Source organism: Wyeomyia smithii, chromosome 3, assembly GCF_029784165.1.
Source record: "Wyeomyia smithii strain HCP4-BCI-WySm-NY-G18 chromosome 3, ASM2978416v1, whole genome shotgun sequence".
Lineage (NCBI taxonomy): Eukaryota > Metazoa > Arthropoda > Insecta > Diptera > Culicidae > Wyeomyia > Wyeomyia smithii.
Genome location: NC_073696.1, coordinates 262,929,760 through 262,949,184, shown reverse-complemented (window position 1 = coordinate 262,949,184; position 19,425 = coordinate 262,929,760). Strand labels below are relative to the sequence as shown.

At 37.2% G+C, this 19,425-nt stretch overlaps 1 protein-coding gene across 2 annotated transcripts in view; it reads left to right on the top strand.

Moving 5' to 3' along the window:
- The window catches only part of LOC129730616 (adipokinetic hormone/corazonin-related peptide receptor variant I), a 153,900-nt gene that overhangs the window by 78,591 nt on the left and 55,884 nt on the right, over positions 1 to 19,425 (top strand). For both annotated transcript variants that reach the window (XM_055690085.1, XM_055690086.1), the window contains exon 3: positions 2,455 to 2,682. In XM_055690085.1, coding sequence (XP_055546060.1) covers positions 2,455 to 2,682 — 228 coding nt within the window. The remainder of the gene's footprint in view (positions 1 to 2,454; positions 2,683 to 19,425) is intronic.

Genomic DNA, 19,425 nt, shown 5'->3' with positions numbered 1-19,425 from the left:
TTTATCTTGCAGAACGAAATTGGGTATCAACAGGTTGGCGTCTTACGTCTATAAATTGTAAGAAAAAGTTAAAAGCGGTTTTACACGAAAAATGTGTTGACAATAACACATTTTTTTAGGTCCAAAAACTCTTTTTGTACAGCCAGGATTTTTCAAGAGTGATCGCAGATGAACAAATTTGTGTATTTTCTCTGTATGGAATTACATTTATCCAAAAAAATAATTAATCTACCTTGAAGTCGATTTGACTGGTTTTCGAAATCCTACACTGATACATGTGGTTTCGCACTATTCAACTTTTGCATTTTGCGGTATTCAAGAGTAACTTTTATTGCGTCATGTCGACAACCTCAGCAAGCTTGCTGTGGGTGGAAAACAACAGCGACCGCACCTGTAGAAGCACCTCTAGTAAACGGAAAACCGCTGCAAGGGAACACAAAATGCAGGAGCAAAGCGATTTTCTACTTGTTGGAAAGTCATCATCTCACATCAAAGCGTTGCAAGCTTATCATAACTATGCAAATAGGTTACCTCGAACAATAGTGGAAGATGAAGTTTACCCCATTGTTTGAGTTAAAAGCTGACGGGTAGTGTTGCTTTTCGGCTAGAGAAATAAATAAAATGCTTGCTTCTGAACAGGAAGAGAGCAAAAGTTAAATCCACACTGATATAAAGTTCAAATATGATTGTTGTAGTACCGAAGGAAACGGATTTTTTGCTACACGGCGTTCGCAAACGCTTTCATCTCTCGTTGAAAATATATTTTTCTTGAGCGGATGTGACTGGACGGATGAGTTTATTTCGAATGAAAAGAGATGCAATCTTGATGGACCGGATGGATGATCTGGCATGATGATGAGCAAAAACTTTAGTGTTAACATTATTCATACTTGCTTGCATTGGAAAGTGAAAGATAAAAGCTGTGAAAAATAGTAGTTAAGAACTGACAATCATCGTTACACTTCACTCTTTGCTTTTCAATTACTGATTTTATCGTTTTGCACAGCATCAATTTTCTCCGTCATTTCCAATTAGAGCATAATACATATAACTATATATTGTTTGCCAGCATCGATTGCAAGAAAATAAGCGCTTGAAATTGATTTGAGAAAATCATAATCAGGCAATTGAATCAAGTTAAATCGCCTGCTTCATCGTTTTCAAATTGAATTTTCTTTCCTTCTCTGTTGATGTCGGTTGCAATACAAACGAGCGAGTGATTTCAAATGAAAAGCGTATTTTCGTCAGATTGCTAGAGTGCAATAAAAAACTCCCAATTTTTTTTTTTTTGTAATTTTCACCATATTGTATTTGAGTACTTAACTAAACTTGTTGACTGTTTAGTTTTTTATTTCTAGTGCTCAAGTATTAGTCAATATTTGTTCAATTCCGATACTCGGGTGCAACGTGCAATTGCAATAAATCAACATGACTCTGTGTTGTGTAGTCACATCGCGGATCCGTTATATTGCAAGCATGCACTGTCGTTCTGCTTGCACCCCGTAATGTTGTTTTACAATCATTTCCTTCTTTTCAGGGATAATGTTGAATATTAAAAAAGCGCATCATCCACTGTGTCATACACCGTGTCATAGTTGGTTTTCTCCCACGGTTATATGTACAGTTTCCTTCGCGCGTTTCAATTGATCGGATATTTATAGTTTGATGTTGTCGCGATAACAAGCGAGCGTATTAAACTTTGTAAATAGCTTTCGAAGAGTTACAATGATTTGCATTGGCATTCTATAGATTTTCAGGTGGGAAGCTGAACAATGCGTTTACAGAAAAAGTTGGAGTGGTTTGTTAGAAAAAAAAAGTTAGAAAAAAAATCGTTTCTCGGTGGTGGCATGAAATAGTTTGTTACATTGTCATTGAGCGGCGTAAATTGAAACCTGCAATAGTTAAACAGTGCATTACGAATAAACAATAAAGTGTCTAAAGTGTAAGTATTTCATTTTGAACTCGTTGCTTTCCACTTCAGCCGCATCGGCGTCCATAAGTAAAAGCTTCTGAGTGGGCGAAGTTGTCTAAATAAAATGCAGCCAAACGAATCGGGATATAATGAAAGGGAAGCGCCTCTTCTACTAATTAACCAACACAAAGTTGCTAAATGAATTTCGAGTAAAAAAATTTGCTCGCGGAAGTGCGTGGCTTCGCTGTGTTCATGACAGATAGCAGTGCGAAATTAATGCTTTTGATGCAATAAGTAGCTTCGTTTCGAGAGAAATGATACATTTCGCCCGTACGAATTACCGTTTTCATTTAAACTTCGGTCATCTAGATTAAAAGTTTACGAATTGAGGTGAATCATGTGTAATACAATAGTAATCAACAATTAGCTTCTGTTAGCAAACAATAAGCTCAAGTGTTCGATGTTTGGAACTATTCAAAATTTTATTAAGAGTGGTATAACTAGATTTTCACTGACCTTGAATTTTCTCTTCTTTCCGACAGGTTGGATGGCGCATCACGGTTCAGTGGCACGCAGGAAATGTGGCCTGTAAAGTGTTCCTTTTCATGCGCGCCTTCTGTCTCTATCTGAGCTCGAACGTGCTGGTGTGCGTTTCGCTGGACCGCTGCTTTGCTGTGATATATCCGTTACGGGTTTCGGCCGCACGAAAGCGGGGCAAGATTATGCTGGGCGGTGCCTGGTTTATCGCGTTCATCAACGCAATCCCGCAGGTAAGTGTTGTTCCGCGCTGATGGCACCGTTTGCAGGTAAATGCAGTGGAAAATAATCGATGCGCATACGTAAATAGAACATATTTTATTGGTTGAGTTTATTGATGTTTGTTTAGCGTTGGAATATTAACATGCGTTATGCAAGCGGATAACGATTATTTTCTCTATCCATCTTTCATGATGATCAATTTTCTGATATCACGTCGAGTTCGCAATCTTTAATGCAAACATATTTATAGTTGAATTGCAAATAATCGCTCAGCACGACTTATGTGTTGAAGCCTGCGGAATGCAGCATTTTTGGGGGAAAAATGAAATTATTTGTTTATCATTAATCGACTTGGAAAAATATCCTCTACATGAACGTGCAATGTCGTAATTGTTTTCGAGTCATTTGCGTAGAACATTTATTTATGAGTGATTTACCACTTAGCCATTTGCAGCATGCTTCTATAATTCAATGAAACATCTTGAGTTTGGCAACATCGGAAGTTTAAACAACTTCTAATACTGAAGATATCGATAAAATTAAAATTTAGACGTCATATTTTAGCAAATATTTATTTTTTTTCGTTTTTTTAGGCAGTCTATATATGAATTGTTTTTGAACGACGCCACCATTAAAAAAATGTGAACGTTAAAAAATGCCGTTTAACTTTTGCACTCATTTTTTTGACGTACAAACTTTTATAAAATATTCGTATAATGGTAAGTTTCACTAAACTCCCGAATTTTAGTAGACGAGCTCGCCTTAAGTTCCTCTATTCCTCAAAATTATTCAGCAGAGTAGAATACGGATGCTTGAATAAGTGTAAGCTGAACGTTGTATAATTCTGCAAATTCGTTATTAATTCGAAAAATAGTTTTATGAGACTCATGACATCAATAAACACAACCACAATTGATTACGGATCCACGGCACGAATCATACTAATGGTCGTTATGGAATTTCTCATCCACGAATTTTGACTGATCAGATTCCGGGAAGTAATCATTTGTCTCTTCTGATTTAGCTTGCTGTGGTAACCACATGACCACATTTATAATAAGTGGATTATTGTATAACGCAAACTTGTTGGTGCGCTACTGGAAACGAATTTGTTGGTAATTGAAATTAACATTGATTATCTAAAAAAGCTTATTTTGACGTAGAATATGTCTTACTTCAAAAGGGTGTCATTTCGAACCATAATAAAGAGTGAAACGGCAGAATGAAAGATTTCAAACGCTTACAACTATGTTACCAGTGAACGGATTTGAGTCATTGATATCTCGTTGGATAGAGAACGAATCTCTCTAGTTTATGAAAACAACTACTTTCACAGTAAATAGGTTAAAATTCATAGCCAATGTAATTATAGTTCAACCGATCGCGTTTTCGCAAACACTTCCCCAACAATATACAAATGATTCGACTTTGTTAACGATTTGCTGTTGTAGTTGTTGCTTTGTTCGCTCGAGTGCACAAAGACACGCCCACCGAAAGTATAATTGTCATTATTCACTTATAAAAGCAAGCATGCAACAAATAATGCATTGCTCATCCGATCACTGTAGCAAAAGGATGATTTATTGCCGCAGTGCAGCAGGCGCCAATTTGTGTGGTTTTTGCTTCAACATAAGCTCATTTGATTGCAACATTTCATAACGGACGGCGCCTTGTTTTTTAGTGCACCAGAATTATTCAATTGAAATAGTTATTATTCTTCTGCCACTCGCCAGAACGATGCTAATAGTGATAAAAACTTCAAAATATCAATGCAATTCGTGCGCAACGATCGTTTTTATACCTAAAAAACAACGCGTACCGCAGCCCAATTTTATTTTACTTGCTTCCATAACACCGTGTGCGTGGTCCTGCCCACTTGTCGCGTAAGTCTTCTCCGTAGGTGTTTAAGACAAACGCACGGGTTTATTTCATCACAATGAATCGTCCATTGTCTTTTACGCGATTCGTGTGTATATTTAAAAATCGGTTTCAGTTCTCATAATTTTTTTCGTATTTCTCGTGATTACGTTCCTAACACGTGAGTGGTAAATGTAGGAGAAGATGCACAGTAGGGTGTCCCAAAATTGCACAAGTCTGGGGCTCACCCTCCAAATGATAGAAAATGGTGTTACGAACAAACTTTTGTTCGGCGGTAGCTCTAGAAAATGATGTTTTCAACTGGCCCCGATGACTCTTTTGAAAAAATCGGGTTTTCTTATGTTAAATCCAATAAACATGTCCAGTTATTCAATTTTCCATGAAACCTAATCCTTTTATATTTTTTACAGGTTCCTTAGGGTTTAAACTGTAAGGGAAAAATTCGTTTCGGATTGATTATCGTCAATTTATGTTCCTAAAAAAAAAACTCTATCGTTTGGAAAAGAGATATTTCAAGTATACTTTGACATTCAATCAATCAAAGTGAGTATTAAACCTAATGCACGCACCAACTGGATACCATTAGAAGTTGGGAAATGTTATGGGTTAGAACATTGCCAAAGACTACATGGCTCTGAAATAACTTGATTTTGAGTTATTCGTGATTAACTGTGGAATAAAAAGTTACATTTTGATGTTTTCCAATACTAAAATGTTCATTTGCCGTATCATTATAATTTAAACTAAATCTCCTGCTACTCAAAAGGCCCGTTCTGCAGGGTCATTGATAACTGTTAAGCTTCAACATTTCGATTTGGCATCAAGATAATAATTTCTTTCTATCCTGGCCTTGGGATCTTCCTGAATAAAAAAAAAACTTGATATCAAGCCGCAGTCTATCGAAAAAACTTTAGTGACGTCTTTGTGAGTCCACTAAGTTTTTTACAGACGAAATTTTGCACTCTTGAATTGTCGTTTTCATTGCTCATCTTTTTCAAGTTTTGTATCACCTTCCTCTTCGAGTCATCATTGACATTTTTATCGAAAAATACCAGGCTAACATTGACCCCCGGAAGATACCACAAGTGCAGTCTGCAGACCCGGCACCGTACCGAAGTCACCGGAGATTGCGGGTCCGAGTCCCCCCTGAATAAGTTTTTTTTCTAATTTTAAGTCGCACTGTCCTTGTTCATTTTTCGCATCCTCGTTAAATTGCATACATTTCCTCCCCTTTAGTAAACTTGATAATATTTATTCAATTTCTTCACTCGACCTTGATTATTGTGAGAAAACATTAAAATTCAACTTTTTATTTCACAGTAAATCACGAATAACTCAAAATCAAGTAATTTTAGAGCCATGTAGTCTTTGGCAATGTTCTTCCCCATAAAATTTCTCAACTTTTAATGGTATTCAGTTGGTGAGAGCATTGGGTTTAATACCCACTTTTATTGATTGAATGTCAAAGTATACTTGAAAAATCTCTTTTCCAAACGATACATTTTTTTTTTGACGATAATCAATCCGAAACTATTTTTTTCCTTACAGTTTGGACCCTAAGGAACCTGTAAAAAATATAAAAGGATTAGGTTTCATGGAAAATTGAATAACTGGACATGTTTTTTGGATTTAACATAAGAAAAGCCGATTTTTTCCAAATAAGTCATCGGGGCCAGTTGAAAACATCATTTTCTAGAGCTGCCACCGAACAAAAGTTTGTTCGTAAGTCCATTCACCGTAACACCATTGCCCGATCAAGAATCACCTATGCTGCCCTAGTGTGGTGGCCTAAGGTGAACGAAGTGACTGCGCAAGCCAAACTCAAAAAAGTTCAAAGACTTGCATGTCTTTCGGTTACCAGCGCTATGCGAACAACTCCAACTGCAGCCATGGAAGCAATGCTCTGCCTACTGCCTCTACATCTTCATGTGAAAAAGGAAGCAGAGGACCAAATCGGCCACCTTCGCATACTTAGGGAGTTCAAACTAACTCCGCTATCAACTTCAGTCTCCGACTGGATGGACGTTAGGACCAACATGGATATTCCGTATAGAGTGATGGAAACAAACCGCTCTATGTGGAACAATGGAGGGCCTAATCTTCCACCTGGCATCGTCAGTTTTTATACGGACGGCTCGAAAATGGGATCCCTAACGGGATCCGGTATATACGGACCCGGTATCAGGGAAACGTTTTCCCTGGGAAAATGGCCCACCGTTTTTCAAGCAGAGGTATATGCCATATATACCTGCGCAAAAATATGTCTGCAACGCAACTACAGACATGCGAAAATCGGTATATTCTCGGACAGTCAAGCAGCACTACGTCCGTCAAATGCGCTTCCAAACTTGTTTGGGAATGCATTGAAACCCACGGGAACTTTCCCGACAGAATTCAGTTTTTCTGTTTTGGGTGCCCGGACACTGCGGAGTCGAGGGTAATGAACACGCTGACTACCTAGCAAGACAGGGATCAGCTCAGCGGTTTATTGGCCCCGAGCCGTTTCTGGGTACGTCCATTTCCGCTATCATAAGCGAACTACTAACTTGGGAAGGGCTAGAAATAGTATCCAAATGGCAGCAGGCACAGGGTTGTAGACAAGCTAAACAGTTTATCTATCCGAACCCTGGAACCGCCAGAAAGCTACTTAGTCTAAATCGTAGTGACCTACGGATAATCACGGGACTCCTCACCGGACACTGTCCCGCTTTTTATCATTTAAAGAAAATCGGCGTAGTGTTGAACGACACCTGCCGATTCTGCAAATCTGAACCAGAGAGTTCAGAGCATTTACTTTGCTCTTGCGAAGCTCTTGCTTCCTCTAGGTACAACTTCTTAGGAAGTTACCCTTTAACTCCATACCAAGTATGGAGCTCCAATCCCAAGCAGGTCATTAGTTTCATCAACTATGTTGTACCTAATTGGGGTACAGGTTTACAACAAAACAGTTCTACTCCATCAATGAGTACGAGCAATCCGTAACCTGTGCACAGCAATCGGGGCCCGCCACAAAAGACAATCAGCAAGAATGTCGCAGTGGTATTTCAGTACCCAGTGCCCTTCAGGCATACAGAAAAAAAAACACCATTCTCTATCATCTGGCGGGTGAGCCCCAGACTTGTGCAATTTTGGGACACTCTAATGCACAGCCAACGCAACGGCCAGTACCCGTAAATTATGCAGGTTAGTACAGGAGTACCCATCGATCTAGCGGGTGCAATGTGCCTTGCTGTGGGAGTGTTAGAATTGACGGGAAACGCTGCTAGAAATAATAAAATGAAAATCATCAGAAAGCACGAAAAAAGGCTTTATTCGATTGATTCTCAACTTTGAAGAAAATTAAACAAACCGTCCTGTTAGCGACGAATACTTGCTTCCCATTGAAGCAGTTAATGAGTTTTTTGAATCTCAGTACTAGCAAAAATCAACGCAATTCTTTATTTAGCAGTTCCACAAGAAATGTTTTAGTTTTCATATTTATTTTGTTTTCAGTTGTCATTTTTGATTTGGCCCAAACTTTGCATAGACATTTGTATCGGCAAAAGATGCCATTTTGTGCTATTGGTTTAATTTTTTGGAACACGGTTCATTTTTGTGTCTTTGACAATGTTGTAGATAATAATTTTGTCGTTCTGAAAAAAATCTTTGTGAAAAAAAAAATTTTCTATTTCAAAATGTTATAGTTTTTTTTTTATTCCTCAATGGTCGAACAGTCTCCATTGTTTGGGTAATCTTTTGTACTTTTTATTAAAGAAATAGATTTTTAAAAAATAAGCTTATTTAGATATCGGCTCTATCATCGTCAGGTTTGTCTAATTACTGTCCGGGGGGTTAATTAAATTAGAAACAATCTTTTGCGAAAAGATGCTCTACATTATGAAGTGAAGTGCTTTAGGACATAATTCATCCCCCCTGACGATAATAGAGCCGATCAAACAAACCGTTTAGATGCTAGAATTTTCTTTATTATTAATAAACATTCGGCGCACGAAATAATCCCAAAACTTGATGTCCCGGATTTTGTGCTTACATAAATCAAACGCCGGGACTATTTCCTGCGCCGAGTGTCTATCCTCTTCTAAACATATAAGAATGCAGCTCTGTTTGTCTGTAGGGGAGCATTGTAAAAAACGCGCCAGTTAAGCATTTGCGCGATTTCCAAGCGACTTTCAAGCGATTTTCAAGCGACATTGAACGTGTAGGAAGATTTTAGGGTCTATATAATGCATGTTTATGACAAAGCTAATATTAAAGTACTCGATTTCAATGTCTTTTTTGGTAAAAAATACCATTGCCACCAAACAAGCCCGTGACCAAAACGCACCACAACAAAGGCCTAAATGCTCAAAAGCAGAAGACTAATATGCCACTAGCAGAAATCAGCACGCGAAGTGAAAAGTGATTGAAGTCTCAGAAGTAAAATCAAAAGCAATGGAACGTTGTCAAGCAAACTCGTGCAAGCGCTTCTTAGTGCATTCTGCCCCAGTTTGTTAAATTTAAATATTCATAGTATTACAAATTCCAAAAGTGAGAAGGTTAGGGGATCCACAGTTTTTTGTATTATTCGCAAGTCAGTTGATCATAAAAGCTTATATAAAATTCATGAATAATTAAATGTTGGACAGAGCCACAGCCAATTGCACAGTTTTTTTAAAGTATTTTAGTCATTATGGCACACTTTTTCATATGAGAACTGTGAAAAAGCTGGGTTTTTATGAGAAAAGCGGGAAAATTCGTCATAAAATGCCACATGTGTGAGTATTTTGGAGAATTAATAGCATGGGCCATCTTACCCAACTGGTGCGTCTTGTTCGGTTCTCCCCTCTGTATGTTTGATCCATGTAGACATTGAAACTACTGAACCGATCAGCGTGATATTTTGAATATATGTGTTTAACGGGCAGGAAAATGTGATTAAGATAGTTCGAAACCCCTCCCTCTTTTGGAAGAGAAGGGTCCAAACAAATGAAACTCAAATTTCTGCACATTTCGAAAACTAATCAAGTAAAAGGAAACAAATTTGGCATGTGAACGGAATTGGGGGCAATAAAACTTTTCATGGTGGTGCGACATCCCTCTCTTTTCTGGAAGGGAGGGCTTCCATGCAAATGAAACACATATTTCCTCACAACTCATAAACTAGTCAAGTAAATGGAACCAATTTTCCTGGTGGTTTTTGGGGATGAGAAATGTTTTTATGATGATTTGACACTCCTTCAAATCCAAGATGGTGACTTCCGATTTCTGAAAAATAGCCGAAAGGTACCAAATATCATCCAATAGGGTTATTTCCGAACCAGAGTGAAGCTCAGAGGGCAGAAGTTGAAAAACAGCTGAAAATTACCAAATACCCAATATGAATATTTCCTGAAACGTAATGATGCACAGAATCCAAAAAACGACTGTAGACACCATTTTGAATTCTGGTGACTTCTGGTTTCCAGAAAACGAATGAAATTTAAGTTCATTAAGGCAGACAATGTGTGCAGCAGGGGAAGCGAAAAATAAGCGAACTGGAAATATGATACAGATTTGGAAAAATATACCGCATCCCGACGGGACTTGAACCCGCCATCTCCTTGTCTCCGGCATGGTGTTTTGGTCAATTTAACTACGGGGGACGGTAGTCTCGATCACACAGGTCTATAAGAGTTATCAGCGTCAGCTAACTCTTGTGTGTGTGATGAGACATTCCTTTTAGTCGTATAAGTAACGCTTGCACAGCAGTGTGTGTAGTTGGGGATGAGCTTATTCTATTAGCCGGCAGTGAAATGCAATATAGTAAGGTCGCTTTTTAACGCGATTTTTTTACGCGGGTTGCTTTCCTCCATTACTCAAAAATGGTTTAAGATATCGACCTCATTTCAATCACGTTTTCCGTTTTAGGCCACGAGTGATCATATATCAGTTTTCAAAAAAATTCACAATCTTTGGTGTTAATACTCAAAATTTAAAATATTGAATTTTGGTCTCTAGATTGGCCACCATCATATTCAAACGAGGTTTTAACGTTTTAGGACGATTTCCTTTGTTATATTTGCAACTCAAAAAACGACCTTAGTGTACGCATATATATTGTGGAACAGTACCACCGTCCCCCGTAGTTTTATTGGTGAAAACACCATGCCGGAGACAGGGAGGTTGCGGGTTCAAGTCTCGTTGGGATGCGGTATATTTTTCCAAATCTATATCATATTTCCAGTTCGCTTATTTTTCGCTTCTCCTGCTGCACACATTGTCTGCCTTAAGGAACTTGAATGTTAACGGGTAAAAACCGTTGTTAAAAATTAGAAATTAGTTCGAAAGAATGAAGTTTAATTTTTTTTATTGAATTATTTTTAGTTTCGGAATCGAGAAAATGTTCAGAGACCTGAAAACGACCACAGGGGCCATTTCAACTGCCGGTTACTGGAAGAGATCCAATTTTGGCCGAATACCATCGAATATGGGTATTTTCAGATCGTTTTCAGGTTTCTGTACATCATTCCGATTTCCGGAAGAACTCATATGAAATGGTATTTGGTCAATATTGGCTGTTTTTCGGAAACCGGAAGTAACCATCACGGATTTCAAAATGGCGTCTGAAGTTGATCTCCGGTCTCTGGGAATCATCTGGTTTGCGGAAATACCCATATTCGATGATATTCGATCAAAATTAGTTCTCTCCCAGAAACCAGAAGTCGCTATTTGAAATTATAAATGGCTTCTGTAGTCGTTGTGAAGTCTCTGGATATCGTTCCGATTCCGAAACTGCTCATATGAGGGGGTTTTTGGTTAATTTCAGCTGTTTTCCTGGGACCGATTTGAAAATATGTGACTGTCCTTAAAAGGACGGTTGGTTTTAATTTTTACAAACCTGGGAATTAAATTAATTATGCTTTTTTTCCCGTTTCCTTCGCGCTTCCTTATAAAAGGATTGTTTATCACCAACTGCGGTCATATTTTAATTATCTAGTTCAGGGATTATCAAATCGTGCTCCGCGGCGTTTTGGATAAAAAAACTGTAAAGGTTCTATTTGCGGTAATGCAAATGCTGCGCACTTCCGACCTTGAAAAATTCAGCAGCGATGCAGTCCTTCTCTGCTGTTTTGTGATTTTTTTATTCTTTACAAGCTTTCTTGACCTCAGCCAAGCCTGACGAATTCACAGTTTGTTCATATTCTTCAATCCTCTGCCTCACATCGATGACGTCTGAGAAATGCCGCCGGTCTACCAGAACAAGGTCGGTCTAAGAGCAAACTTTGCCATTAAGGTATTACCATGTGTGTTTCCGGGTATCTCTTCATGCAAAATAAACGCTGCAGAATCCAAGACCTCTGGATGCGGCGAAATTCACCAACCTTAGCCCATTCTTATTACTGGTACGTGGTTTATGAAGTCGTTACCGCGATAAGTTCTACTTCGACGACCACACTTCCTGCATGACTGTGACTTTTACTTGCACTATTCATAGGCTACGACAGCGACAGTGCCGCCGTCTTGAATATAACTGGCACCGAGACACCGCATTCCATAGCTCAGCCGTTCGCTCCGAATCAGACGCAGATATACGTCGCACAGTGGGACCAACCTGAAAAGAGGGACGAAAGTCTTTTTCGACGTTTTAGCATATAGGTGTCTTCGGAGAAGTTTTCCAATATGATCTTTAAAATATTTTGAGATGATAGTTTAAACTATTGTTATATGGGGGGTATACAGTTATATTTAAGGCAATAACTTTCAGTTACAAGATAAGTTTAGGTCTTCGGCAAAGTTGCAGTTATATAAACTTTATAAACTTTTCTCGAAGACTCTAGGTATCCTACGAGTTCTAGCTAAATTCCTGTGCCCACCCCATTAAAATCAATTTATAGACTTTTTTGAGCTTGATTCGCATCTGATCGAGCTGGCATATTCTACAAAGTTTTTGATATCATCACAACTTTTCTGAAGACTTCAATATCGTATATTGTATAGTTTACTTCAAAATCTAGTTTTAAGTCAAAATTTAACACATTTCTAGGGTAATATAATTCAACAAGAGGCACTTTGTGGCAGCCAAAATTATTCTCATTTAATCAGTCATTGTGTACACAAGAAGTGTGCAAAAAATCATGGCCGGGTATGATCGGGCATTATAGTTTTTTTCTATCAGATTTGCTAAGCAATTTACGTAATTTACGATTAAGGAATCCTTTCTCAGTTAGCATAGGACCATCTTGGTTGAGAACGGGTCTTTACTAAGATTACTTGTATCCCAGATAGCACCCCAAGGAGGTCGAGTTAGTAACGGTCTGGGAATCCCTGATCTAGCTAGTTTGAATTACGAAAATTAGAGATTTGTGATTGGGCTATTTAGTAATGTGTATACAGATTATACCGACAGTTTCATGTAAGGGAAAAAATATAGAAGAAATGTTTCAAATAGAAATAACATGTTCAGAAACATAACTCTTTTTATTACTCTTCGCATCGTTTTGGTGCGTAGTAGAAAAAACAACTACTCCAATTCAATAAGTTTGAGGCGTTAAAAAGTGCCATGGTAAGTTTGTTAGATTTACCGTCATTTTGGAATGCCATGTGCAATAACTTTTGTTCTCAAACCAATTAAAGTGAACACATTTACCCACGGCAAAGTGAATCGCTTCGCGACGCTATTCGCACTTACTATATCGTCGGCCTAACCGGTTTCCTCTGTTGGTCAGTCTATTGTAGAAGATCGCGTTTGAATGAGCGTTCGCTGCGATGCTTGCTACGAGTCGAGTCAATTTCCTATAAATCATTCTATTGCTTCAATAGAGACTAAATTTCTGCTTGTCAGCTTTTATACTTGTCTACTGAGAGTTATACTTCTGGTGATCGGCGAACAAAACAACAACAAATCATTTAAAAAGTCAAATTGTTTGTATATTTAAGTGTCGGCTGTGCTGGGAAAGATAAGGGGTAGTGATTGGTTGGCTTCGTTTTCATTTTGATTGGCCGAAAGGACGCGCTTGAAAATGCTCTACTCTACATTTTGCGATAATACAATTGCTAGCGTGACATGGTCCCAATTTTTCGCATTTTGTTGGACCCGTAGCAATTTTCCAATCGATTGCTGCAAAAATGAAGAAAAGCTGTTGGAAATTGACTTTGAGTTTTAAGCACTTAAAAGTGGACAATTTTGTAACGCTAAATTTGCGCCTCTAAGTTACCGTAATACGTAATTCTACGTCAAAAATAATAAAACTGGGACATTGTTTGTGGAATTGCTCACGTATAGAATTTATTTTTATTAAACAAAAGAGCACTGACTGAATTTTTAGTCGTGATCGTGAATTGCCTGCTTTTAAGCGTGTAAAAATATAATGTGTGCTGCCTCATTCATTCATTCAAAAAAAAAAAAAAAAACATAATAACAAGAAACAAAAACTCGGTAAAATATTTTTAACTAGCTTTATTGTCATTGTCGACATGTAACTTATTTATACTTTAATGATTTCAAAGTCTCGCAATTCATAGTAAAGATCATCGCTGTTTCCTAACTCAACACAGAATTGGCTCCAGAGCTCAAGTCGGAAAAAGATTATAGCTTTTAAACAATTTTGTGAATTTTGGTAACCTAAGCGAGGTCGGTAGTGCTTCGAATGACCGTAGAATAAAGGTTCGACGGGCTCGCCGCTTCTACGTTTGCTTACGGGAAAACTTCATGTAAGTCTCTGGGGACCTCCGACTTGGCTAAGTGCACCAAAATTCACCGGAATGGTCAAAAAGCTATAATCTTTCATTTGTTTTCAGTTTGAGCTCTAGGTTAAACCTTTGTTGACGAATGGTCGACAGAAGCGAAAAAGAAGATTTTCCTTTGAGGTCAAACTAATAATTAAATAATTATTATCCATTGTAAGAATTGCGTAGTTGCAGTACAATTATAATTGTACTGATTTTATATGATAGCCGTTTCGTGAAGTTTCTGTGCTACTGGACGCCAACTGATAGCTTCAATCAAAATGAAAACTTTTAGCTGTTATGCATAATCAAAATACATTTATTATTCCCCCTCGTAGTCTTTCTTTTTACTGCAATAATCCCTCTCTGGGTTAAATCGTAAATACAGTGGATTTGGTTACGAGTGCCAGCTAATACAATTTCCCGGCTGGAATGAGCTCGCATTCTGTAAGTGAGGAGGCTCAAGATTTCACCGGTAAACCGTGGCAACTGCTGTGGCACATCTGCTGTGTGGAAGCCTCAGTAGACAGAGTGTGCTGATTCATTGTTTTTGTTATTTTTATGTGACGCGTAAAACCCTCTGAACGTTGGCTTGCAACCCCGCAAACATATCTAGCATTTTAACGTGGGTTGAATTATGGTTTCTGCTTTCCAGATGCATCGGGATTTGGTTAGGCGATAATGAAAATGTTTGAAACATGGTTTTGGTATTATGAATCACTGGGAAATTTTCACAACCACAAAGGAGCGCGAATGAATGCAGAAATTTCGTTATTAGTGCGGTGCCCGCACTTCACCGTTGGCTCGAACAATTTTCACCGTTTAGGGAAAGTTTCTATATGGGTTTCTAACTGTTAACGAGTATGATGAACATTACAAATTTGCATAAAATTAGTAAACATAAGTAAATTTTCAGCTGAATAGTGTGAAACTTGTTCTGATGGATTTAAAGGACTTCAGAATCAACGAGGGTGCTTTCAAGTGATCCATGAGGGTAATTATTTAGCTGGAAATTGCTAAATTAATAACAGCTATCGTTGTTTTGTTGCTTGTTGTTTGCCTTCGACGGTCGTCCTACGGTGATATTTGATACGGGCTCGGTTATGAAACACTGTTTTGTATCGTTGAAAATTTTCCGAGAGCCTGATTATGAATAATGGCAAAGCGGGGACGACGAACATGGATAACTTTTAATGCGAAAAGCATTTTGAAAAGCGGTTGGTTTTTTTTTTCGAATTAAGGTATCGAACGTCTTCGTCAGTGGTTTTCCTCGGCCCCTTTTTGCATAAGATTGCTGCAGAAAAACTGCCAAAGAAAACCACTGACGAAGACGTTCGATACCCTTGTGAAATTTTGTGTTTTTGACATTTTTTAATTTTTGACACTTTTTAAATTTGAACATTTCCTACAAAACTTGATACCACTGTTTGAATAGTACATATAAAACTCGATATGGAATATGGCGAGAGCATATTGATTAGAATTTATCCAATTAATGCAGTCCGATGTCGGACAGATAACACATTCGATACACGTGCGCCTCGTTAGTGAGCAATCCAAATCCGAAATAATTCAGATGCATTTCCATAGTGGTAATCGTACTGTCGAGTGCCGTATATGTCTTGTACATTAATAGACAGTTATCATTTGTTAATAACAGACAGCTTCTACATCTACGGAAATAGGCAAAGCTTCATACATGTTTCGGCTGAAGTTCCTGCACCGTAGTGACAATTATCATTGAATTTCTAGATCCTGTATAATCCAATCGAAAATAGGTATTCAATTATTATTTTTGCAGTTCTATTGCTGAACTGCATATTTGAAACAATTGTGACCGGCATCAAACTGTACTACTAGCATTGCAACAATCAAGAGAAAATTATGTTTGTTAAGTGGAAAACCTGCAGTCATTTCGATTTGAAATCATTATCGTATCGCGTTCACCGGCTTAGTTCTCGTTTGCTGTATTTCGAGCTACGCTACTGTAATTAGTGGCAGCGTAATGGATGGCAAACTAGACCACATTTCCACTGCGGCAGTAAAATGTAGATAGTGTGGCTGTTGGGTTAGTAACGTTATTGAATGAAGCATAAATGATCACTTATATTGAATTTGAAGGAAGCCTCAATCAGCGCAGTGAACAAAGTGTGGTTATTTTCCAGTAATTGAATAACCTCTGTTCACTGGATGGAGCTGAGCAACCAGAGCCAACCTGTGATGTTTGAGCCGGCGACGGAGAAACTAAGCTTTTTCAACATTGAAATTTAATTGATGGTGCCCTAGATGATGCTATTTTGTTGCTGTCACTATCTACAAGCGAAGCATAGCTTTGTTCATGGCAGCGCTAGAGGGCAGCATAGCACAAAAAGGACGATGTCGTCTTTTGGATGCGCATAGTGACTTAAATTATCAGTTCAGGCCGGGGTGCCACAGAGCAGAAACTTCTGAACTACTTGATTGGTCCCAAAATTGAGGAAAAACTATGATAGTTTGAATGAAACTTTTATTTTCATCTCATGATGAACATTTGCTTACTTTTGATTCTATTTTTTATTTTTCATGATTTTTCCCATTCTCTGTACACTGCTATTGTCATTTATATCATTCATTTTCGGTTCCTTTCAGCATACGTTTTGTGTGTGTGTGTGTGTGGAACCTATCTCTCTCCCACTGTCTGGCAGTGATAATGTGAAACGAAGACAGCTGCAGTAGAATTTCATTTCTGCAACATTCTTTGTTTCGGGATCAAGAAGGTGCTAGCTCTACCGATTTTCCAAAGATCCATGACAAAATGACTGAGTACTTGCAGCGCATTCCGGAATCTTTTTCCCGTCGGTAAGCCCCGCCCGACAGCAATATCAGAGCCATTGCGATTCTGATATTGTTTTCAGACTTTCGATTTATTTGATGTTACTTCCGTATCAAAGAAATCGACCCGTATATAATAATATTTAAAAAATGATGTATGGCAGTACATGAAAAATTTATCCAGTTTTTATAGCATCGGAATATCCATCGCACTGTTTCCGTCATCTTTGTTCCAAAACCTGAGAATGTAAACATAATGTTAACTGAAATATAGCAGTAACCGGATTCTTTTCATGTATTATAAATGTATAAGCATTCCATTATGAACAGAAAAATCTTCATTTCATTTTGACGAAATGACGAAAGTTTCGAAAAAGAATCACTCAACCACTGAGCGAAATTATTAAATAAATGTTTTTGTAAATATAAACACAATGCACTTATCTTATACATCGAGTCAGCATTCAGCGCATAAAGCATTCCGTTACTTTCGAAACGGTTAATAAATTCGTTCTCACAAAAAAAATTCAAAAGTCGGCATCACAGTTTAAAGCGAAACGTTTTCAAAAAAGATTTTGTCCAATTGGAACACTTTCATAGTGGAACTATATAACAACTGTCAGCCTGAGTGAGCAATTAGAACACAATCACTCAAAACTCCATTGATCGATGGACCTGCGATAAACAAGTGAGACGGACAAAAATTTTAATGGAATAGGTAACACTTAGATTCTGGTCTTCGGATGTTGAATTGAACGCCTTTTCTCTGGTATAAAACGATTTCTTCTCTACCAGAGCACCTCACTACCACATGCTCACTCTCGTTCTCGTACGAACCGTCACTAAGCAGCGAGAGAAACGAGCAAAAACAACCGAAGCCGAAAAAAAATACACATCTTTAAATCAAATTTTCACTTGTAGGCCAGCTTGTTTTGAATGAATTGGATGAATGAATACATTTCACACGCGACGCCCTGAGCTGTAAAAGCCTACACAAATTTCACAAACAATCAACACAAAAATCATTCGAAAATCGCTAAACAATGAAACGAGTAAAAAGTACGTTGCAGCCGTCCGGTACTCGGTTCCTTTCAGCGTACGTTTTACTCTTTTATTCTTTTACGCTTTTACTTTTTTGCTCTTTTACTTTTTTACTTTTTTACTCTTTTACTCTTTTACTCTTTTACTTTTTTACTTTTTTACTCTTTTACTCTTTTACTCTTTTACTCTTTTACTCTTTTACTCTTTTTTTTACTCTTTTACTCTTTTACTCTTTTACTCTTTTACTCTTTCACTCTTTTACTCTTTTACTCTTTTACTCTTTTACTCTTTTACTCGTTTACTCGTTTACTCTTTTTTTTTACTCTTTTACTCTTTTACTCTTTTACTCTTTTACTCTTTTACTCTTTTACTCTTTTACTCTTTTACTCTTTTATCTTGTACTCTTTTACTCTTTTACTCTTTTACTCTTTTACTCTTTTACTCTTTTACTCTTTTACTCTTTTACTCTTTTACTCTTTTACTCTTTTACTCTTTTACTCTTTTACTCTTTTACTCTTTTACTCTTTTACTCTTTTACTCTTTTACTCTTTTACTCTTTAACTCTTTTACTCTTTTACTTTTTTACTCTTTTACTCTTTTACTCGTTTACTCTTTTACTCTTTTACTCTTTTACTCTTTTACTCTTTTACTCTTTTACTCTTTTACTCTTTTACTCTTTTACTCTTTTACTCTTTTACTCTTTTACTCTTTTACTCTTTTACTATTTTACTCTTTGACACTTTTACTCTTTGACTCTTTTACTCTTTTGCTCTTTTACTCTTTTACTCTTTTACTCTTTTACTCTTTTACTCTTTTACTCTTTTACTCTTTTACTCTTTTACTCTCTTACTCTTTTACTCTTTTACTCTTTTACTCTTTTACTCTTTTACTCTTTTACTCTTTTACTCTTTTACTCTTTTACTCTTTTACTCTTTTACTCTTTTACTCTTTTACTCTTTTACTCTTTTACTCTTTTACTCTTTTACTCTTTTACTCTTTTACTCTTTTACTCTTTTACTCTTTTACTCTTTTACTCTTTTACTCTTTTACTCTTTGATTCTTTTACTCTTTTACTCTTGCACTCTTTTACTCTTTTACTCTTTTACTCTTTTACTCTTTTACTCTTTTACTCTTTTACTCTTTTACTCTTTTACTCTTTTACTCTTTTACTCTTTTACTCTTTTACTCTTTTACTCTTTTACTCTTTTACTCTTTAACTCTTTTACTCTTTTACTCTTTTACTCTTTTACTCTTTTACTCTTTTACTCTTTTACTCTTTTACTCTTTTACTCTTTTACTCTTTTACTCTTTTACTCTTTTACTCTTTTACTCTTTTACTC